General features: G+C 47.9%; 1 protein-coding gene across 1 annotated transcript in view; it reads left to right on the forward strand.

Annotated features, from left to right (window-relative positions):
• Positions 1 to 919: 919 nt before the first annotated feature.
• Positions 920 to 24,562, forward strand: part of LOC124027234 (EH domain-binding protein 1-like) — a gene marked incomplete at its 3' end in the record, with an annotated part of 24,858 nt that continues 1,215 nt past the window's right edge. The window contains exons 1-4 of the mRNA XM_046339696.1: positions 920 to 1,056; positions 7,942 to 8,049; positions 11,608 to 11,760; positions 12,899 to 13,196. Coding sequence (XP_046195652.1) covers positions 927 to 1,056; positions 7,942 to 8,049; positions 11,608 to 11,760; positions 12,899 to 13,196 — 689 coding nt within the window. The remainder of the gene's footprint in view (positions 1,057 to 7,941; positions 8,050 to 11,607; positions 11,761 to 12,898; positions 13,197 to 24,562) is intronic.

Consider the following 24,562-nt stretch of genomic DNA (forward strand, 5'->3'; position numbering starts at 1 on the left):
GTCATCCTCTCTCTGTCCATGTCTCTCTGTCATCCTCTCTCTGTCCATGTCTCTCTGTCATCCTCTCTGTTTAATAACACTATAGACAGGTCATGATATTCCCTGTTTAATAACCCTATAGACAGGTCATGATATTCCCTGTTTAATAACCCTATAGACAGGTCATGATATTCCCTGTTTAATGACACTATAGACAGGTCATGATATTCCCTGTTTAATAACCCTATAGACAGGTCATGATATTCCCTGTTTAATAACCCTATAGACAGGTCATGATATTCCCTGTTTAATAACCCTATAGACAGGTCATGATATTCCCTGTTTAATAACCCTATAGACAGGTCATGATATTCCCTGTTTAATAACCCTATAGACAGGTCATGATATTCCCTGTTTAATAACCCTATAGACAGGTCATGATATTCCCTGTTTAATAACCCTATAGACAGGTCATGATATTCCCCGTACATCCTGAGACTTGATGTGTTACATGGTTTTACAGCAGGTGTGAGATCGTCCTCTCTCCCCTGTGAGATGGTTGTCTGCTATGAGAGAGAGAGAGCGATGTTGGCCTTTACAACATGGCTGTATGTTGTGGTTTCTCTTGGTTAGTTAGATTTGTCAGAAATAAAATCTGATGGTCTTTCTCTGTCTGTCTGTCTGTCTGTCTGTCTGTCTGTCTGTCTGTCTGTCTGTCTGTCTGTCTGTCTGTCTGTCTGTCTGTCTGTCTGTCTGTCTGTCTGTCTGTCTGTCTGTCTGTCTGTCTGTCTGTCTGTCTGTCTGTCTGTCTGTCTGTCTGTCTGTCTGTCTGTCTGTCTGTCTGTCTGTCTGTCTGTCTGTCTGTCTGTCTGTCTGTCTGTCTGTCTGTCTGTCTGTCTGTCTCGTCTCGTCTCGTCTCGTCTCGTCTCTCTCTCAGTGACGAGGATATGCAGAGCCTGGCCAGCCTGATGAGTATGAAGCAGGCTGATATCGGCAACCTGGATGACTTTGAGGAGGAGGACGAGGAGAATGAGGAGAACAGGGCCAACCAGGAGGAGAAGGCTGCTAAGATCACAGGTGAGAGGTTACATACACACACCTCTATTTGTTAAGGGGACCAGAAGAAGCTGCTGAGATCACAGACAAAATGCAGCAAATCTCCCCCTCCATTGTAAAAGTTTGTCTGACCTCAGTGAGACTTCCTGCTTCCATAAGAGTATTTTTAAAGATTGTCTTGTCATCAGAAGACCACGTGGGCATGTAGTAACACCCATGAAGAACACTGATTCAACAACTGAGGGCTTCTAAGCATCATGTAGATTCATCCAGTCATCGTGTTGCTGTAGCCACATGGTGGTGTTGTGGCCACATGGTGGTGTTGTAGCCACATGGTGTTGTTGTGGCCACATGGTGGTGTTGTGGCCACATGGTGGTGTTGTGGCCACATGGTGGTGTTGTGGCCACATGGTGGTGTTGTAGCCACATGGTGGTGTTGTAGCCACATGGTGGTGTTGTAGCCACATGGTGGTGTTGTGGCCACATGGTGTTGTTGTGGCCACATGGTGTTGTTGTTGTAGCCACATGGTGTTGTAGCCACATGGTGGTGTTGTAGCCACATGGTGTTGTTGTGGCCACATGGTGGTGTTGTAGCCACATGGTGTTGTTGTAGCCAAATATCCCTCCCTCTCTCTCTCTCCCTCCATCCTTCTCTCTCTCGCTCTCTCCCTCCATCCCTCTCACTCTCTCTCTCCCTCCATCCTTCTCTCTCTCGCTCTCTCCCTCCATCCCCCTCTCTCTCTCTCTCTCTCTCTCTCCCTCCATCCCTCTCACTCTCTCTCTCCCTCCATCCTTCTCTCTCTCGCTCTCTCCCTCCATCCATCCCTCTCACTCTCTCTCTCTCTCCATCCATCCCTCTCTCCATCCCTCTCTCTCCATCCATCCCTCTCTCCATCCCTCTCTCTCTCTCTCTCTCTCTCTCTCTCTCTCTCTCTCTCTCTCTCTCTCTCTCTCCATCCCTCTCTCCCTCCATCTCTCTCTCTCTCTCTCCATCCATCCCCCTCTCTCTCTCCCTCCATCTCTCTCTCTCTCCCTCCATCCTTCTCTCTCTCGCTCTCTCCCTCCATCCATCTCTCTCTCTCTCTCTCTCCATCCATCCCTCTCTCCATCCCTCTCTCTCTCTCTCCATCCCTCACTCTCTCTCTCTCTCTCTCCATCCATCCCTCTCTCTCTCTCTCTCTCTCCATCCCTCACTCTCGCTCTCTCCCTCCATCCCCCTCTCTCTCTCTCTCTCTCCATCCATCCCTCTCTCCATCCCTCTCTCTCTCTCTCTCTCTCTCTCTCTCTCTCTCCATCCCTCACTCTCTCTCTCTCTCTCTCTCCATCCATCTCTCTCTCCATCCCTCTCTCTCTCCCTCCATCCCTCTCTCTCTCTCCCTCCATCCATCCCCTCTCTCTCTCTCTCTCTCCCTCCATCCCTCTCTCTCTCTCTCCTCCATCCATCCCCTCTCTCTCTCCCTCCATCCCTCTCTCTCTCTCCCTCCATCCCTCTCTCTCTCTCTCTCTCTCTCCCTCCATCCATCCCCCTCTCTCTCTCCCTCCATCCCTCTCTCTCTCTCTCTCTCTCCCTCCATCCCCTCTCTCTCTCTCTCCCTCCATCCCTCTCTCTCTCTCCATCCCTCACTCTCTCTCTCGCTCTCTCCCTCCATCCCCCTCTCTCTCTCTCTCTCTCTCTCCATCCATCCCTCTCTCCATCCCTCTCTCTCTCTCTCTCCATCCCTCACTCTCTCTCTCTCTCCATCATCCCTCTCTCCATCCCTCTCTCTCTCTCCCTCCATCCCTCTCTCTCTCCCTCCATCCATCCCCCTCTCTCTCTCTCTCTCTCCCTCCATCCCTCTCTCTCTCTCTCTCCCTCCATCCATCCCCCTCTCTCTCTCCCTCCATCCCTCTCTCTCTCTCTCCCTCCATCCCCTCTCTCTCTCTCTCCCTCCATCCCCTCTCTCTCTCTCTCCCTCCATCCATCCCCCTCTCTCTCTCCCTCCATCCCTCTCTCTCTCTCTCTCCCTCCATCCCTCTCTCCCTCCATCCTCTCTCCCTCCAACCCTCCATCTATCCGTTTATACTCCAGATCACACTGTGACTAATGAATGGGAGCTGCTGTGTTCAGCTTTGCTTGCTCTGACTTCACAAAGCGTAGGCTCTTTACATTCAACTGTGTGTTTCTCCTCTTCCTCTTCCTCTCCGCTCAACGTACATAAATATACATTGGGTGCCTATAGCTGCGCGCCACTGGTCATATGCATACGGGCGTAAGTCTTTGTCATAGTGGCGGTTGTACTATCTGTAGTCAACCCTCATTGTCATTCCCTTAGTCCAGCGTTTCCCAAACTCGGTCCTGGGGACCCCAAAGGGTGCAGGTTTTGGTTTTAGCCCCTAACACTACACAGCTGATTCAAATAATTTTTTATTTTATTTTATTTTTTTACCTTTATTTAACCAGGCAAGTCAGTTAAGAACATATTCTTATTTTCAATGACGGCCTGGAAACACTGCCTGTTCAGGGGCAAAACGACAGATTTGTCAGCTCGGGGGTTTGAACTCGCAACCTTCCGGTTACTAGTCCAACGCTCTAACCACTAGGCTACGCTGCCGCCCCTCAACTAATCATCAACTAATCATCAAGCTTAAATTATTAGAATCAGCTGTGTCATGTTAGGGGCCAAAACGTGCACTCCTTGTGGTCCCGAGGACTGAGTTTGGGAAACACTGCCTTAGTCCCTAGGTTGTACATAACAAAGGTTAAGACAAGAGGATTGTAGTATCCCACAAGTCTGCAAAAATGGTGAATAATTCTAAATGAATAAATGGTGAATAATGGTGAATAATTCATTAATATGAAAGAAAAAATTCTAAAGCTTTCTTGTGGAATTACTTTTTATTCTAACCTGGGTATCTTCAACCTAGATCAGTTCCAGGATGCTAGCTAGCCTAGCTAGTAATTTGTAGCGGGAGATGCGTTAGTATAGTGCTAGCATGACTAACTAAAGATGCTAGCTAGCCTAGCTAGTAATTTGTAGCGGGAGATGCGGTAGTATAGTGCTAGCATGACTAACTAAAGATGCTAGTTAGCCTAGCTAGTAATTTGTAGCGGCAGATGCGGTAGCATAGTGCTAGATGCGGTAGCATAGTGCTAGATGCGGTAGCATAGTGCTAGATGCGGTAGCATAGTGCTAGATGCGGTAGCATAGTGCTAGATGCGGTAGCATAGTGCTAGATGCGGTAGCAAAGTGATAGCATGACTAACTAAAGATGCTAGTTAGCCTAGCTAATCATTTGTAGCGGCAGATGCGGTATCATAGTGCTAGCATGACTAACTATAGATGCTAGTTGGTAGCTGCAGTTGTCTGCGAATATACACTTTGGACAGTGCAGCATTTTGGTTTTGAGATCAAATTATTCATATGATTGGACAGTGCAGAATGTCGTCTTTTTATATAAGGTTATTTTCATATACACTACCGGTCAGAAGTTTTAGAACACCTACTCATTCAATGGTTTAGAACACCTACTCATTCAATGGTTTAGAACACCTACTCATTCAATGGTTTAGAACACCTACTCATTCAATGGTTTAGAACACCTACTCATTCAATGGTTTAGAACACCTACTCATTCAATGGTTTAGAACACCTACTCATTCAATGGTTTAGAACACCTACTCATTCAATGGTTTAGAACACCTACTCATTCAATGGTTTAGAACACCTACTCATTCAATGGTTTAGAACACCTACTCATTCAATGGTTTAGAACACCTACTCATTCAATGGTTTAGAACACCTACTCATTCAATGGTTTAGAACACCTACTCATTCAATGGTTTAGAACACCTACTCATTCAATGGTTTAGAACACCTACTCATTCAATGGTTTAGAACACCTACTCATTCAATGGTTTAGAACACCTACTCATTCAATGGTTTAGAACACCTACTCATTCAATGGTTTAGAACACCTACTCATTCAATGGTTTAGAACACCTACTCATTCAATGGTTTAGAACACCTACTCATTCAATGGTTTAGAACACCTACTCATTCAATGGTTTAGAACACCTACTCATTCAATGGTTTAGAACACCTACTCATTCAATGGTTTAGAACACCTACTCATTCAATGGTTTAGAACACCTACTCATTCAATGGTTTAGAACACCTACTCATTCAATGGTTTAGAACACCTACTCATTCAATGGTTTAGAACACCTACTCATTCAATGGTTTAGAACACCTACTCATTCAATGGTTTAGAACACCTACTCATTCAATGGTTTTTCTTTATTTTTTTACAATTTTCTACATTGTAGAATAATAGTCAAGACGTCAATACTATGAAATAACACATATTGAATCATGTAGTAACCATTCTCTCAACCAGCTTCACCTGGAATGGCTACTTTTCACCAATAGTGTATATATTTTTATTTATTTAAATGTAACCTTTATTAAACTAGGTAAGTCAGCTAAGAATAAATTCTTATATATCTGGTTTAGAAATGAAAGCACTATATATCTAGTCCCCCCTGCAGATACCGCTACTGTCCATGAATGTATGTTTGCTTTTAGACTTTACATATGTACTGAATAAAAATAGAAACGCAACAAATTGTTCATCCCATGTTTCATGAGTTGAAATAACTGATCCCAGAAATGTTCCATACGCACAAAAAGCGTATTTCTCTTTATTTTGTGCACAAATTGGTTTGCAATCCTGTTAGTGAGCGTCTCTCATTCGCCAAGAGAATTAATCCGCCTGACGTGTGGCATATCAAGAAGCTGATTAAACAGCATTATCATTGCATAGGTGCACCTTGTGCTGGGGGCAATAAATGCCACTCTAAAAAATATGCTGTTTTGTCACAGAACACAATGCCACAATGTCTCAAGTTTTGCAGTTGGCATGCTGACGGTAGGAATGTCCACCAGAGAATTAATTCATTTTCTTTTATTCTACCATAAGCCGCGTCCAACGTTGTCTTAGAGAATTTGGCAGTATGTCCAACCGGCCTTACGACCACAGACCACGTGTAACCACACCAGCCCAGGACCTCCATATCCGGCTTCTTCACCTCAGCGGGATCGTCTGAGACCAGCCACCCGGACAGCTGATGAAACTGAGGAGTGTTTCTCCCTGTAATAAATCCCTTCTGTGGGGGAAAACCTCATTCTGATTGGCTGCGCCCCCCTGCCCAGTCATGTGAAATCCATAGATATGAATTCATATCAGTTGACTGATTCCCTTATATGACCTTTAACTCAGTGAAACCGTGGAAGTTGTTGCTTGTTGTGTTTTTATATTTGTGTTCAGTATACGTGTGTATTAGCTGGGCTAGCAAGGCAAAGTTAACAGGGTTCTATTAGTGTCTATGCATTCTCTTATTCTTAACATGTACAGTATGTGCTAACAATGACTTGGTGAATATATATGTGCTCTCTTAACCTTCTACATATGGCTGGGTATATTCAATATCACACACACACACACACACACACACACACACACACACACACACACACACACACACACACACACACACACACACACACACACACACACACACACACACACACACACACACACACACACACACACACACACACACACACACACACACACACACACACACACACACGAGTCTGTGAATATATATGTACTTTCTTAACCTTCTACATATGGCTAGGTATATTCAATATCAAACTCACACACACACGCACACACACACACGAGTCTGTGAATATATGTGCTCTCTTGCCTTCCACATATATGTGCTCTCTAACACACACACACCCACAGGACTCTGAATATATGTTGTCTCTAAGCCCCTGCGTTGCTACCAAAGCAAACACAACTACGTTCTGTCATAAACAGGTAACTGACAAAATAATGGAAACACTAGAAGGGATACAAAGTATATTGAAAACGGGTGCTTCCACACAGGTGTGGTTCCTGAGTTAATTAATCAATTAACATCCCGTTATGTATAAAAATGCTGAGCAGGTCATTATTTTGTCTATCTTGGCCCATAGGACGACAACGCCCCCATCCACAGGACACGAATGGTCACTGAATGGTTTGAAGAGCATGAAAACGTTGTTGACTAAATGCCACGGCCGTCTCAGTCACCAGATCTCAACCCAAATTGAACACTCGTAGGAGATTCTGGGGCGCCGCCTGAGACGGTGTTTTCCAACACCATTTGGTAAAACACCGCATGATGTAATGCCTCGTGGAATAATGGTGTTGCCATTCCTCTATAGTTCCAGATGCTTGTAGAGTCTAATGCCAAGGCACGTTGAGGCTGTTCTGGCTCCTGGTGGCCCAACGCCCTGTTAAGACACTACGTTGGTGTTTCCTTTATTTTGACAGTTACTTGTATATGTGCTCTCTTAGGTATAGCACATTAATGTAAAGGCTAACACACATATAACCTCTGACTATATGTGAATATATGTACACTCTTAGGCTTCAACATATATGATATTCTACTACCTAACACACACATAACCTCTCTGACTATATGTGAATATATGTACACTCTTAGGCTTCAACATATATGATATTCTACTACCTAACACACACATAACCTCTCTGACTATATGTGAATATATGTACACTCTTAGGCTTCAACATATATGATATTCTACTACCTAACACACATATAACCTCTCTGACTATATGTGAATATATGTACACTCTTAGGCTTCAACATATATGATATTCTACTACCTAACACACACATAACCTCTCTGACTATATGTGAATATATGTACACTCTTAGGCTTCAACATATATGATATTCTACTACCTAACACACATATAACCTCTCTGACTATATGTGTGTATTGTATGTTTTCTCTCTGCTCACTGCTCTCCTCCCTTCCTGCTCTCTGGCCTGGTTGTTTTCAGAGATGGTAAACCAGCTCAATGCTCTCAGCTGCTTAGCCGGAGACCCTGAGGACCACTTCCTAAAGCTGGCTAGTAAAAGGCCAAGCAGCGCTCGGTCTCCCTCCCAAGGTCTTTCTGTTTTCAACTTTCAACCTTTTCTCTTTTTCTTTCTCACTCGTTCTCACTGTTTTGGCTTGTTCTTTCTAACTCTCATTTCTCTCTCTCGTGCCCTAGCTCTCTCTCTCTACTGCCCTAGCTCTCTCTCTCTCTCTACTGCCCTAGCTCTCTCTCTCTCTCTACTGCCCTAGCTCTCTCTCTACTGCCCTAGCTTTCTCTCTATTGCCCTAGCTCTCTCTCTCTCCTGCCCTAGGTCTCTCTCTCTCTCCTGCCCAAGCTCTCTCTCTCTACTGCCCTAGCTCTCTCTCTCTCCTGCCCTAGGTCTCTCTCTCTCTCCTGCCCAAGCTCTCTCTCTCTCTCCTGCCCAAGCTCTCTCTCTCTCTCCTGCCCAAGCTCTCTCTCTCTACTGCCCTAGTTCTCTCTCTCTCTACTGCCATAGTTCTCTCTGTCTACTGCCCTAGCTCTCTCTCTCTCTACTGCCCTAGCTCTCTCTCTCTCTCCTGCCCTAGGTCTCTATCTCTCTCTCCTGCCCAAGCTCTCTCTCTCTCTCTCCTGCCCTAGCTCTCTCTCTCTCTACTGCCCTAGCTCTCTCTCTCTCTCCTGCCCTAGCTCTCTCTCTCTCTACTGCCCTAGCTCTCTCCCTCTCCTGCCCTAGCTCTCTCCCTCTCCTGCCCTAGCTCTCTCTCTCTCTACTGCCCTAGCTCTCTCTCCCTCTACTGCCCAAGCTCTCTCTCTCTCTCTCCTGCCCTAGCTCTCTCTCTCTCTCTCTTTACTGCCCAAGCTCTCTCTCTCTCTACTGCCCTAGCTCTCTCTCTACTGCCCGAGCTCTCTCTCTCCCTCTACTGCCCTAGCTCTCTCTCTCTCTCTCTACTGCCCGAGCGCTCTCTCTCTCTCTCTCTCTCTCTCTCTCTCTCTCTCTCTCTCTCTCTCTCTCTCTCTCTCTCTCTCTCTCTCTCTCTCTCTCTCTCTCTCTCTCTCTCTCTCTCTCTCTCTCTCTCTCTCTCTCTCTCTCTCTCTACTCTCTCTACTACCTAGCTCTCTCTCTCTCTCTCTCTCTCTACTGCCCTAGCTCTCTCTCTCTCTCTACTGCCCTAGCTCTCTCTCTCTCTACTGCCCTAGCTCTCTCTCTCTACTGCCCTAGTTCTCCCTCTCTACGGCCCTAGCTCTCTCCTGCCCTCGCTCTCTCTCCCTCTACGGCCCTAGCTATCTCTCCCTCTACGGCCCTAGCTATCTCTCCCTCTACGGCCCTAGCTCTCTCTCCTTCTACGGCCCTAGCTCTCTCTCCTTCTACTGCCCTAGCTCTCTCTACTGCCCTCTCTCTACTGTCCTCTCTCTACTGCCCTAGCTCTCTCTACTGCCCTAGCTCTCTCTACTGCCCTAGCTCTCTCTCGTGCCCTAGCTCTCTCTATCTCTCGTGCCCTAGCTCTCTCTCTCTCTCCTGCCCTAGCTCTCTCTCTCTCTCCTGCCCTGGCTCTCTCTCTCTCTCTCCTGCCCTAGCCCTCTCTCTCTCCTGCCCTAGCCCTCTCTCTCTCCTGCCCTAGCTCTCTCTCTCTCCTGCCCTAGCTCTCTCTCTCTCCTGCCCTAGCTCTCTCTCTCTCCTGCCCTAGCTCTCTCTCTCTCCTGCCCTAGCTCTCTCTCTCTCCTGCCCTAGCTCTCTCTCTCCTGCCCTAGGTCTCTCTCTCTCTCTCCTGCCCTAGCTCTCTCTCTCTACTGCCCTAGCTCTCTCTCTCTCTCTACTGCCCAAGCTCTCTCTCTCTCTACTGCCCTAGCTCTCTCTCTCTCTCTACTGCCCTAGCTCTCTCTCTACTGCCCAAGCTCTCTCTCTCTCTACTGCCCAAGCTCTCTCTCTCTCTCTCTCTACTGCCCTAGCTCTCTCTCCCTCTACTGCCCTAGCTCTCTCCCCTGCCCTAGCTCTCTCTCTTTCTACTGCTCTAGCTCTCTCTCCTGCCCTAGATCTCTCTACTGCCCAAGCTCTCTCTCTCTATCTCTACTACCCTAGCTCTCTCTCTATCTCTACTGCCCTAGCTCTCTCTCTCTACTGCCCACTCTCTCTCTCTCTCTCTCTCTCTCTCTCTCTCTCTCTCTCTCTCTCTCTCTCTCTCTCTCTCTCTCTCTCTCTCTCTCTCTCTCTCTCTCTCATGCCCTAGATCTCTCTCCCTCTACTGCCCTAGCTCTCTCTCTTTCTACTGCCCCAGCTCTCTCTCCCTCTACTGCCCTAGCTTTCTCCTGCCCTAGCTCTCTCTCTTTCTACTGCCCCACTTCTCTCTCTACTGCCCTAGTTCTCTCTCTCTCTACTGCCATAGTTCTCTCTGTCTACTGCCCTAGCTCTCTCTCTTTCTACTGCCCTAGCTCTCTCTCCTGCCCTAGCTCTCTCTCTCTCTCCCTCTCTGTACCATTGGTGATGTAGTCGTGTTGCCTGGTGTTCTCGTGTTCCACTTCAGATTAAATTTAGTACATTGGCTGGTTTTCATTGGCTGGTTTTCTGTCCTTTTTCAGTTTGCCCTCTTGGTGTCCAAGCCCCCGAACCCTGAACCTCCCCCTTTTGTCTGCAATTTGTAGTGAACCAATGATCAGTCATATTCCTCGTTTATGGTGTTGCTTTGTCACCATAGAGAAAACAACACACACACACACACACACACACACACACACACACACACACACACACACACACACACACACACACACACACACACACACACACACACACACACACACACACACACACACACACACACACACACACACAATGCTGCTGCCACTTGTGACAATGATGGCCTAATATGGCCCAGAATGCAGCAGGAGAAATACCACACCTTATCAGCTACTACCACTTCACTACGTATTCACACACACTCTCCCACACTCTCGCTCGCTCTCACACACACACACACACACACACACACACACACACACACACACACACACACACACACACACACACACACACACACACACACACACACACACACACACACACACACACACACACACACACACACACACACACACACACACACACATTCGCTCATCATCTCACTCACTCTGGCAATAGACTTTCTCACGCTTACATACCACATTCAGAAGCACACACCGTTAGCATTTTGTTTCTCACACACTGTTGAAACACGGACACACACACACAACCTAGACAGGCTTTGTTGTCTTGATGAGGAAGAAGATGAATCTCTTGTAGCAACTCCCAGCCTGCACTAGTGGTTCTCATGGCAACCCGGTTCCATCAATCTCTGCTGGACTCCAACTGTAGTGAAGCTGGACAGCGATGGACAGGCATTAACCAGTCACCTTTTACCAGAAGGAAGGAATACTTCTGCAAACCAAATGAACTCCAGAGGTTCACTCCAAAGTGCAGATAGTTTTTGTACTCTTTTATTTCTGTCTGTTTTGTCTTCATTTTGACTCTTTCATCAGGGTTTTTTGGTTGTGAGGATGTTTCATCTCGTTTTCTTCCGCTAGTTTGAACTATTTTCCTTCCTTTTTTTTTGTTTGTTTTTGTTTTGCTAAATTTGTTCTTTCGTTCCTGCATTGTTTTGGTTCCCATGGCGACAGAGCTGATCAGTAAGCTGAACTTCCTGGAGGAGGATCAGGACACACCCCCTGCCCTCTGCTCCAATCCCTTCGAAGATCCGGCTGATGATGTTGATGACCCCTCCCACCTGGAACACACCAATCACTTCAACCCGTTCGGTGATGATGATGATGGTATGCTTGACCTTTGACCTCTATATGCCTGTTCTGTCTCTCTCTGTCTCTCTCTGTACTGTATGTCTACCTGTCTATAAGGGACTAGGGGTTTTAGCAGTTTGATTTACACTGCATGGCCAAAAGCATGTGGACACTTGCTCGTTGAACATCTCATTCCAAAATCATAGGCATTAATATGGGGTTGTGCCCCCCCTTTGCTGCTATAACAGCCTGCACTCTTCTAGGAAGCCTGTCCACTAGATGTTGGAACATTGCTGCAGGGACTTACTTCCAATCAGCCACAGGCATTAGTTATGTTGGGCGATTTGGCCTGGCTCGCAGTCCGTGTTCCAAGTCATCCCAAAAGGTGTTTGATGGGGTTGAGGTCAGGGCTCTGTGCAGGCCAGTCAAGTTCTTCCACACCCATCTCGACAAACCATTTCTGCATGGACCTCCCTTTGAGCACAGGGGCATTGTCATGTTGAAACAGGGAATGTCCTTCCCCAAACTGTTGCCACAAAGTTGGAAGCACAGAATGGTCTAGAATGTCATTGTATGGTGTAGTGTTAAGATTTCCCTTCACTGGAACTAAGGGGCTCGAACCATGAAAAACAGCCCCAGATCATTATACCTCCTCCACCAAATTTTACAGTTGGCACTATGCATTGGGACAGGGGTGTCCACGTAATGTCGGTGTACATTATACCTCATCCACTAAACTTTACAGTTGGCACTATGCATTGGGACAGGGGTGTCCACGTAATGGCGGTGTACATTATACCTCATCCACCAAACTTTACAGTTGGCACTATGCATTGGGACAGGGGTGTCCACATAATGTAGGTGTACATTATTATGGGGTCGACATCAAAGACTGATTTATTATCCTATATTATATTTATATTTTACATTGTGTTTTCAGTCCAAGTTCAATGACATAGTTTTTGAAAGATTTATTTTATTGTTCTGAGGTTGTTTATAAAGTGCCTGGCAAACTAAATGTTACCCTTTTGTTGCTGTCGAGATGTCAAGAAATGTCACGTAGCATTGTGAATCCTGTGTGTTTATGTATTCTGTCAGTAAAGCAGAATACTGACAGACAGACAGCTAAGATAGTATTGACCCATCTCTCTCTCGCCCTTTCTCTCTGTCACAGGACCCCCCTCCCTGCCCCCCTCCCTCACCCTCCGACAGGACCCAGAGGCCTACTATGTCCAGGAACCCTCCAACCCCTTCGACGAGGACGAAGTAAACACACACTCGCTCACAGAGTACAACCCGTTTGACGAGCCCGACCAGGACCCAGACCTAGTCCCCGACCCCGACCCCCAGGGGCCCCAGGTCCAGCAGTCGGAGGCTCCCAAACCCAGGGGGAGGAAGGGGGTCAGGCCGGTGGATATGAGCAAGTACCTGTATGCTGACACCAACCCACCACCAGAGGACCAACTGGATGAGTGAGTTACAGGGGGGATGTGGGGGGGGGGGGGTAAAGAGAGGAGATTTGGGGATGATGTCATAAAGTGAATTTGTTCTCTAGTGTGTGTCAGGGTTTCTGTTAGGAAATGGGAAGATTTTAATTTAACGGCCATTTGAGAAATGCACTGGACCCATACAGTGTATCAATGTGACAGAGGCTGGATCACAGTGTATCAATGTGTCCATGTAACAGAGGCTGGATCACAGTGTATCAATGTAACAGAGACTGGATCACAGTGTATCAATGTGACAGAGGCTGGATCACAGTGTATCAATGTGTCCATGTAACAGAGGCTGGATCACAGTGTATCAATGTGTCCATGTGACAGAGGCTGGATCACAGCGTATCAATGTAACAGAGGCTGGATCACAGTGTATCAATGTATCAATGTAACAGAGGCTGGATCACAGTGTATCAATGTAACCGAGGCTGGATCACAGTGTATCAATGTGACAGAGGCTGGATCACAGTGTATCAATGTGTCCATGTAACAGAGGCTGGATCACAGTGTATCAATGTGTCCATATGACAGAGGCTGGATCACAGTGTATCAATGTAACAGAGGCTGGATCACAGTGTATCAATGTATAAATGTAACAGAGGCTGGATCACAGTGTATCAATGTAACAGAGGCTGGATCACAGTGTATCAATGTGACAGAGGCTGGATCACAGTGTATCAATGTGTCCATGTAACAGAGGCTGGATCACAGTGTATCAATGTGTCCATGTAACAGAGGCTGGATCACAGTGTATCAATGTAACAGAGGCTGGATCACAGTGTATCAATGTAACAGAGGCTGGATCACAGTGTATTAATGTGACAGAGGCTGAATCACAGTGTATCAATGTGTCCATGTAACAGAGGCTGGATCACAGTGTATCAATGTGACAGAGGCTGGATCACAGTGTATCAATGTGACAGAGGCTGGATCACAGTGTATCAATGTATCCATGTAACAGAGGCTGGATCACAGTGTATCAATGTAACAGAGGCTGGATCACAGTATATCAATGTATCCATGTAACAGAGGCCGGATCACAGTGTATCAATGTATCCATGTAACAGAGGCTGGATCACAGTGTATCAATGTGACCATGTAACAGAGGCCGGATCGCAGTGTATCAATGTGTCCATGTAACAGAGGCTGGATCACAGTGTATCAATGTAACAGAGGCTGGATCACAGTGTATCAATGTAACAGAGGCTGGATCACAGTGTATCAATGTGTCCATGTAACAGAGGCTGGATCACAGTGTATCAATGTGTCCATGTAACAGAGGCTGGATCACAGTGTATCAGTGTGTCCATGTGACAGAGACTGGATCACAGTGTATCAATGTAACAGAGGCTGGATCACAGTGTATCAATGTGTCCATGTAACAGAGGCTGGATCACAGTGTATCAATGTGTCCATGTAACAGAGGCTGGATCACAGTGTATCAATGTGTCCATGTAACAGAGGCTGGATCACAGTGTATCAATGTAACAGAGGCTGGATCACAGTGTATCAATGTAACAGAGGCTGGATCACAGTGTATCAATGTGTCCATGTAACAGAGGCTGGATCACAGTGTATCAATGTAACAGAGGGTGGATCACAGTGTATCAATGTGACAGAGGCTGGATCACAGTGTATCAATGTGACCATGTAACAGAGGCCGGATCGCAGTGTATCAATGTGTCCATGTAACAGAGGCTGGTGATTTTAACTTTTTAGATTTGTAGCATTTTTAGGATTAACCACGTGACAATGATTTTGAGAAACGAGAAGGTTATTATTGATATTAAACACGAAAATGCGCATATGATAATCAGAACTGACACGCGAAACGGTAGAAATGATAAGATACATTTGAAGCGTCGCCAAACTTGAAACTCACGCGCCGCCCTAGTAACTCTATAAAATATTTGCCTCCACTTTTCCACGGTCAGATTTTGTCTACAGGCTCCTTATGAAGCAAGGTTAGACATGCTTCATTATATGAAATAAAACATTCAGGTTACAGACAATGAAGTATTTTCAGAGTGCACGCTGCCTCCGGCTCACATTGTAAAGGGGTGAATGAAGCGCTCTGAGCTTGTCGCCTGCACCTGAATGGTGAATGGGAGGCGCGCTTCAACTACCAGTTGAGAAATAAAAATAGCTCTTTTTAATCGCGCACCATAACTGTGTTTAACACGTGATTGCATTTAGCATTTTGGCGCAATGCATGGGCTTATTAACAGCATGTTTTACTCCGGCAGCAACCAGCCGAGGAGATGCAGGAGAAATCCCCCTCAAAATAGTCTCTGAACGCTGTGCGCGTGTGATAGTTGTGTTGGATAAATAAGATACGCGATGACCAATGAAAATACACACAGGCCAATTTACTTCCGCTAAATTATGCAAATTACCTATAGACCGATAAGCATGACGGTCAAATGTATTTACGTCAGATTAATAAAAAGAACTATGGGATTATTTATCTTCTCCTTGTCATTTCTGCCCGGCAACAGTTTGATTTATCGGCAACTAAAAAGGACAAAAGCAGTCAATTGACTAATAGAAACCCTGGTGTGTGTGTGTGTGTGTGTGTGTGTGTGTGTGTGTGTGTGTGTGTGTGTGTGTGTGTGTGTGTGTGTGTGTGTGTGTGTGTGTGTGTGTGTGTGTGTGTGTGTGTGTGTGTGTGTGTGTGTGTGTGTGTGTGTGTGTGTGTGTGTATCTGTGTGTGTGTGTGTATCTGTGTGTGTGTGTGTATCTGTGTGTATCTGTGTGTGTGTGTATCTGTGTTTGTCTTTGTGTGTGTGTATCTGTGTTTGTCTTTGTGTGTGTGTCTGTATATGTATGTGTGTAACCTTGTGCGAGTAACACAAGGCCCCCTCAACTCTAAGACACAGAGTGACTTGGGAGCTCTTTCAAAAACAAGGACTCGGTTGTTCCCTGCATTCTTTCTGCTTGTCTGCCCCCTCTATCCCCCCTCTATCCCCCTCACCTCCGTCCTCCATCCCTCTTCACCCTCTCACTACAAAATACTGCCTCATGACTCCTTGTCGAACAGCAATTTACAATTAGTTAAACCTTCCATTTTGGTGAGTTGTGGAGGTGGGGTACAGTTCTCTTGGGTAAACTCTAAATTAACTTGGATATAATACATTAGTCTATCTTTCCAATTCAGTTTGGGTTGAGGGGATATTTCCTATGGTGACCCTTTAACTTTGTCAAAACCCTAGAATACTCAACCCCCTGACTAACATTCCTCCTCCCAACCCCCTGACTAACATTCCTCCTCCCAACCCCCCGACTAACATTCCTCCTCCCAACCCCGACTAACATTCCTCCTCCCAACCCACTGACTAACATTCCTCCTCTCAACCCCTGACTAACATTCCTCCTCTCAACCCCCTTGCTAACATTCCTCCTCCCAACCCCCTGACTAACATTCCTCCTCCCAACCCCCTCACTAACATTCCTCCTCCCAACCCCGACTAACATTCCTCCTCCCCTAACATTCCTCCTCCCAACCCCTCACTAACATTCCTCCTCCCAACCCCCTCACTAACATTCCTCCTCCCAACCCCTCACTGACATTCCTCCTCTCAACCCCTGACTAACATTCCTCCTCCCCTAACATTCCTCCTCCCAACCCCCCGACTAACATTCCTCCTCCCCTAACATTCCTCCTCCCAACCCCTCACTAACATTCCTCCTCCCAACCCCCCTCACTAACATTCCTCCTCCCAACCCCCTCACTGACATTCCTCCTCTCAACCCCTGACTAACATTCCTCCTCTCAACCCCCTGACTAACATTCCTCCTTCCCAACCCCCGAATAACATTCCTCCTCCCAACCCCCCGAATAACATTCCTCCTCCCAACCCCCTAACATTCCTCCTCCCAACCCCATCAAACATTCCTCCTCCCAACCCCCATCAAACATTCCTCCTCCCAACCCCCATCAAACATTCCTCCTCCCAACCCCCTGACTAACATTCCTCCTCCCAACCCCCTGACTAACATTCCTCCTCCCCTACCATTCCTCCTCCCAAACCCCTGACTAACATTCCTCCTCCCAACCCCCTGAATAACATTCCTCCTCCCAACCCCTCACTAACATTCCTCCTCTCAACCCCTGAATAACATTCCTACTCCCCTACCATTCCTCCTCCCAACCCCCTGAATAACATTCCTCCTCCCCCTACCATTCCTCCTCCCAACCCCCTGAATAACATTCCTCCTCCCCTACCATTCCTCCTCCCCTACCATTCCTCCTCCCAACCCCCTGAATAACATTCCTCCCCCTACCATTCCTCCTCCCAACCCCTGAATAACATTCCTCCTCCCCTACCATTCCTCCTCCCAACCCCTGAATAACATCCTCCTCCCCCTACCATTCCTCCTCCCCACCATTCCTCCTCCCAACCCCCTGAATAACATTCCTCCTCCCAACCCCCCTCACTAACATTCCTCCTCTCAACCCCCTGACTAACATTCCTACTCAACCCCTACCATTCCTCCTCCCAACCCCTGAATAGCATTCCTCCTCCCCTACCATTCCTCCTCCCAACCCCTGAATAACATCCCTCCTCCCCTACCATTCCTCCTCCCCTACCATTCCTCCTCCCAACCCCTGACTAACATTCCTCTTCCCAACCCCTCACTAACATTCCTCCCTCAACCCCCTGACTAACATTCCTACTCCCCTACCATTCCTCCTCCCAACCCCTGAATAGCATTCCTCCTCCCCTACCATTCCTCCTCCCAACCCCCTGAATAACATTACTCCTCCCCTACCATTCCTCCTCCCCTACCATTCCTCCTCCCAACCCGCTGAATAACATTCCTCCTCCCAACCCCTCACTAACATTCCTCCTCCCAACCCCCTGACTAACATTCCTCCTCTCAACCCCTGAATAACATTCCTCCTCCCAACCCCATCACTAACATTCCTCCTCCCAACCCCCTCACTAACATTCCTCCTCCCAACCCCCTCACTAACATTTCCTCCTCCCAACCCCTGACTAACATTCCTCCTCCCAACCCCTGACTAACATTCCTCCTTCAACCCCCTGACTAACATTCCTCCTCCCAACCCCCATCAAACATTCCTCCTCCCAACCCCCATCAAACATTCCTCCTCCCAACCCCCATCAAACATTCCTCCTCCCAACCCCCTCAAACATTCCTCCTCCTCAACCCCCTGAATAACATTCCTCCTCCCAACCCCATCACTAACATTCCTCCTCCCAACCCCTCACTAACATTCCTCCTCCCAACCCCCTCACTAACATTCCTCCTCTCAACCCCTGACTAACATTCCTCCTCCCAACCCCCTGACTAACATTCCTCCTCCCAACCCCCATCAAACATTCCTCCTCCCAACCCCATCAAACATTCCTCCTCCCAACCCCCTCACTAACATTCCTCCTCCCAACCCGCTGAATAACATTCTCCTCCCAACCCGCTGAATAACATTCCTCCTCCCAACCCCTCAAACATTCCTCCTCTCAACCCCCCTGACTAACATTCCTCCTCCCAACCCCCTGACTAACATTCCTCCTCCCAACCCCATCAAACATTCCTCCTCCCAACCCCATCAAACATTCCTCCTCCCAACCCCTGAATAACATTCCTCCTCCCAACCCCTCACTAACATTCCTCCTCTCAACCCCTGACTAACATTCCTACTCCCCTAACATTCCTCCTCCCAACCCCCTGAATAGCATTCCTCCCCCCTACCATTCCTCCTCCCAACCCCTGAATAACATTACTCCTCCCCTACCATTCCCCCCTACCATTCCTCCTCCCAACCCGCTGAATAACATTCCTCCTCCCAACCCCCCCACTAACATTCCTCCTCCCAACCCCATCAAACATTCCTCCTCCCAACCCCTGAATAACATTCCTCCTCCCAACCCCTGACTAACATTCCTCCTCCCAACCCCATCAAACATTCCTCCTCTCAACCCCCCTGAATAACATTCCTCCTCCCAACCCCCTCACTAACATTCCTCCTCCCAACCCCTGAATAACATTCCTCCTCCCAACCCCATGAATAACATTCCTCCTCCCAACCCCCTCACTAACATTCCTCCTCCCAACCCCCTGAATAACATTCCTCCTCCCAACCCCCTGACTAACATTCCTCCTCCCTACCATTCCTCCTCCCAACCCCTCACTAACATTCCTCCTCCCAACCCCTGAATAACATTCCTCCTCCCAACCCCTGACTAACATTCCTCCTCCCAACCCCTGAATAACATTCCTCCTCCCAACCCCTCACTAACATTCCTCCTCCCCTACCATTCCTCCTCCCAACCCCATCAAACATTCCTCCTCCCAACCCCCTCACTAACATTCCTCCTCCCATCCCCATCACTAACATTCCTCCTCCCAATCCCCTGACTAACATTCCTCCTCCCAACCCCTGACTAACATTCCTCCTCCCAACCCCCTGACTAACATTCCTCCTCCCAACCCCTGAATAACATTCCTCCTCCCAACCCCCTCACTAACATTCCTCCTCCCAACCCCTGAATAACATTCCTCCTCCCAACCCCTGACTAACATTCCTCCTCCCAACCCCCTCACTAACATTCCTCCTCCCAACCCCCTCACTAACATTCCTCCTCCCAACCCCCATCAAACATTCCTCCTCCCAACCCCCTCACTAACATTCCTCCTCTCAACCCCTGACTAACATTCCTACTCCCCTACCATTCCTCCTCCCAACCCCCATCAAACATTCCTCCTCCCAACCCCCTCACTAACATTCCTCCTCCCAACCCCCTGACTAACATTCCCCTCCCATCCCCATCAAACATTCCTCCTCCCAACCCCCTCACTAACATTCCTCCTCTCAACATTCCCCCTGACTAACATTCCTACTCCCCTACCATTCCTCCTCCCAACCCCCATCAAACATTCCTCCTCCCAACCCCCTCACTAACATTCCTCCTCCCAACCCCTGACTAACATTCCTCCTCCCAACCCCCTGACTAACATTCCTCCTCCCAACCCCCTAACTAACATTCCTCCTCCCAACCCCCTCACTAACATTCCTCCTCCCAACCCACTGACTAACATTCTTCCTCCCATCCCCATCATAAGCCACTCCTAGGTTATTGAGTCCACCATGTTTTGTTTTTTCTTGTCCCGGGTAACGTCCCAAATGGCAACCTATTACTTACACAGTGCAATACTTTCATGTAGTGTATAGGTAGACAATATGGTGGCATTTGGGACTCAGCCCTGGGAGGGAGAGATGGAGGGGAAGGGGGGGAGCGAAGTGTTTTGACTGGGGCTGTGGAGGGAGGGAGAGAGGAAGGGAGGGAAAGAGAGATAGAGAGGGAGGGAGGGAGAGAGAGATGGGAGGGAGGGAGAGGGAGGAGGGAGGGAGGGAGGGAGGGAGGGAGGGAGGGAGCGAAGTGTTTTACTGGGGCTGTGCAGGGAGGGAGAGAGGGAGGGAGAGAGGAAGGGAGGGAAAGAGAGATGGAGGGAGAGAGGGGGAAGGAGGGAGAGAGATGGAGGGAGAGAGGGAGGAGAGAGGAAGGGAGGGAAAGAGAGATGGAGGGAGAGAGGGGGAAGGAGGGAGAGAGATGGAGGGAGAGAGAGAGCAAAGTGTTTTGACTGGGGCTGTGGTGTGCAGTCGTGGCCGAAAGTATTGAGAATGACACAAATATTAATTTACACAAAGTTTGCTGCTTCAGTGTCTTTAGATATTTTCGTTCAGACGTTACTATGGAATACTGAAGTATAATTACAAGCATTTCATTAGTGTCAAAGGCTTGTATTGACAATTACATGAAGTTGATGCAAAGAGTCAATATTTGCAGTGTTGACCCTTCTTTTTCAAGACCTCTGCAATCCGCCCTGGCATGCTGTCAAATAACTTCTGGGCCACATCCTGACTGATGGAGTTTGTCAGAATTTGTGGGATTAAGGTCTGGGGAGTTTCCTGGCCAATGACCCAAAATATCGATGTTTTGTTCCCAGAGCCACTTAGTTATCACGTTTGCTTTATGGCAAGGTGCTCCATCATGCTGGAAAAGGCATTGTTCGTCACCAAACTGTTCCTGGATAGTTAGGAGAAGTTGCTCTCGGAGGATGTGTTGGTACCATTCTTTATTCATGGCTGTGTTCTTAGGCAAAATTGTGAGTGAGCCCACTCCCTTGGCTGAGAAGCAACCCCACACATGGCCGGTCTCAGGATGCTTTACTGTTAACATGACACAGGACTGATGGTAGCGCTCACCTTGTCTTCTCCGGACAAGCTTTTTTACGGATGCCCCAAACAATCGGAAAGGGGATTCATCAGAGAAAATGACTTTATGATTCCAAGCACCACCCTACTTTTCTGTTATTAGAACTCAATCAGCATGACAGAGTGATCTCCAGCCTTGTCCTCATCAACACTCACACCTGTGTTAACGAGATAATCACTGACATGTCAGCTGGTCCTTTTGTGGCAGGGCTGAAATGCAGTGGAAATGTTTTTTGGAGATTCAGTTCATTTGCATGGCAAAGAGGGACTTTGAAATGAATTGCAATTTGTCTGATCACTCTTCATAACATTCTGGAGTATATGCCAATCGCCATCATACAAACTGAGGCAGCAGACTTTGTGAAAATTCATATTTGTGTCATTCTCAAATCTTTTGGCCACGACTGTGCACCGCCCTTCAATGAAGTTTTACATTGTCACATCTTAGTGTACCTTCATATTCTCCTGTCTATGCTAGGCAACGTCCTTCTTGGAAAGCTCGGAAGTTGTGCCTAATAACCAACCTAAAGCTATTTATGCACCTCGCAAGCTAACACGGCGCTCTTCTCAGGTCGTAAGCTATAGTTACCCATAGCTGGCTAGCTAGCTTTGGTTATTTGTTCCAATATATTTTCAAATTCCGCCCCAAAAAAATGTGTTTAGCTAGCTACATTTACAGGATCCTCACTATGAGACACTTTGAGAATGATATTTTCATTTGCCACCTCCTAAAATGAATGTTGTCTATATGTATTTGTTAGCTAGCTAGCATACAAGAGTAGTACTTATCTCTCACATGCCGAAAGATGCAGTCGTCTTGATTGAATCGACACTTCGTGGCACTTCGTTTGACACGTGACTGCAGTTTGCATTGAATTGTGGGTCATAACAACCCTGCGAGTGATCAAAGTAGTTCACTTGCTCCCTTGAGCTAAATCGAGGGCAGAGGGGGTAACGTTTGTGAATTAGACCGCCACTTAAGATGGCAAATCATACTGCATCCGGTTTCGACAGGGATACCCTGAGGAAAGTGGCTGGGCTGAGAGGGGGTGGGACACACACACACACACACACACGATTGGACTGCAGCCTGGGTCTTTTTTCACATGTCTTTTAGCCAAGGCAGGTCTGTCAAAGATGAATGCCACAGCCTCTATGGCTCTGCTTCTCTATCCTCCTTCTCCTCCGTCCTCTTGGCCGGGGTTAGATACACACTGAACTTGTCTGTTTCTTTCAGCCTGATATACCTAGCCAACCCCCTTCCCTAGGTCTCTGGCTGTGTGTGAGTGGTGAGTGTTGAATGAGTGACGTGGAGCGGTGTAGCTCGTTTCAACCCTGCGGGCTGGCTGACCTGTGTATTGATAAGATCCTGTGTGTGTCTGTCAGTGCCCAGCATGGCAGTTGGGATATGAGGTCACTCAGAGCTGACCTCAGAGCACCTGTGTCCTGTGTTACCCAACCATCCGTTTAACTCAACGTTGTGTGTGTACTTTTGACTCACTACTAGCCATGTGTGGTTCTGGGGTAATACTAGCCATGTTGTGGTTCTGAGGTACTGCTAGCCGTGTTGTGGTTCTGGGGTAATTACTAGCCATGTGTGGTTCTGGGGTAATACTAGCCGTGTTGTGGCTCTGAGGTACTGCTAGCCGTGTTGTGGCTGGGTTGGTACTGCTAGCCATGTTGTGGCTCTGAGGTACTGCTAGCCGTGTGGTTCTGAGGTAATACTAGCCGTGTTGTGGCTCTGAGGTACTGCTAGCTGTGTGGTTCTGAGGTAATACTAGCCGTGTGGTTCTGAGGTACTGCTAGCCGTGTTGTGGTTCTGAGGTACTGCTAGCCGTGTTGTGGCTCTGAGGTACTGCTAGCCGTGTTGTGGCTCTGAGGTACTGCTAGCCGTGTTGTGGCTCTGAGGTACTGCTAGCCGTGTCGTGGTTCTGAGGTACTGCTAGCCATGTTGTGGTTCTGTGGTACTGCTAGCCGTGTTGTGGTTCTGAGATACAGCTAGCCGTGTTGTGGTTCGGAGGTACTGCTAGCCGTGTTGTGGCTGGGTTAGTACTGCTAGCCGTGTTGTGGCTCTGAGGTACTGCTAGCCGTGTTGTGGTTCTGAGGTACTGCTAGCCGTGTTGTGGCTCTGAGGTACTGCTAGCCGTGTCGTGGTTCTGAGGTACTGCTAGCCGTGTTGTGGTTCTGTGGTACTGCTAGCCGTGTTGTGGTTCTGAGATACAGCTAGCCGTGTTGTGGTTCGGAGGTACTGCTAGCCGTGTTGTGGCTGGGTTGGTACTGCTAGCCGTGTTGTGGTTCTGAGGTAATACTAGCCGTGTGGTTCTGAGGTACTGCTAGCCATGTTGTGGTTCTGAGGTAATACTAGCCGTGTGGCTCTGAGGTACTGCTAGCCGTGTTGTGGCTCTGAGGTACTGCTAGCCGTGTTGTGGCTCCGAGGTACTGCTAGCCGTGTTGTGGCTCCGAGGTACTGCTAGCCGTGTTGTGGCTGGGTTGGTACTGCTAGCCGTGTTGTGGCTCTGAGGTACTGCTAGCCGTGATGTGGTTCTGAGGTACTGCTAGCCGTGTTGTGGCTCCGAGGTACTGCTAGCCGTGTTGTGGCGGGGTTGGTACTGCTAGCCGTGTTGTGGCTCCGAGGTACTGCTAGCCGTGTTGTGGTTCCGAGGTACTGCTAGCTGTGTTGTGGCTCTGTGGTAATGCTAACCATGTGTGTTTGGGTTGGTATTGCTAACCTTGTTGTTGCTCTGAGGTACTGCTAGCTGTGTTGTGGCTCTGAGGTACTGCTAGCCGTGTTGTGACTGGGTTGGTACTGCTATCCGTGTTGTGGCTCTGAGGTATTGCTAGCCGTGTTGTGGCTCTGAGGTACTGCTAGCCGTGTTGTGGTTCTGAGGTACTGCTAGCCATTTTGTGGTTCTGAGGTACTGCTAGCCGTGTTGTGGCTCTGTGGTAATGTTAACCGTGTGGTGGTTCTATGGTACCTGGTCAGCTATTTTAGTGGTGAATGTGTGTTCCTAAGTAAAGTACAGTGAAGTGTTATTGACTGTACGTTTGTTTATTCCATGTATCTCTGTGTTGTTGTTTCTGTTGCACTGCTTTGCTTTGC

The sequence above is a fragment of the Oncorhynchus gorbuscha genome, unplaced genomic scaffold, assembly GCF_021184085.1.
Source record: "Oncorhynchus gorbuscha isolate QuinsamMale2020 ecotype Even-year unplaced genomic scaffold, OgorEven_v1.0 Un_scaffold_3019, whole genome shotgun sequence".
Classification (NCBI taxonomy): domain Eukaryota; kingdom Metazoa; phylum Chordata; class Actinopteri; order Salmoniformes; family Salmonidae; genus Oncorhynchus; species Oncorhynchus gorbuscha.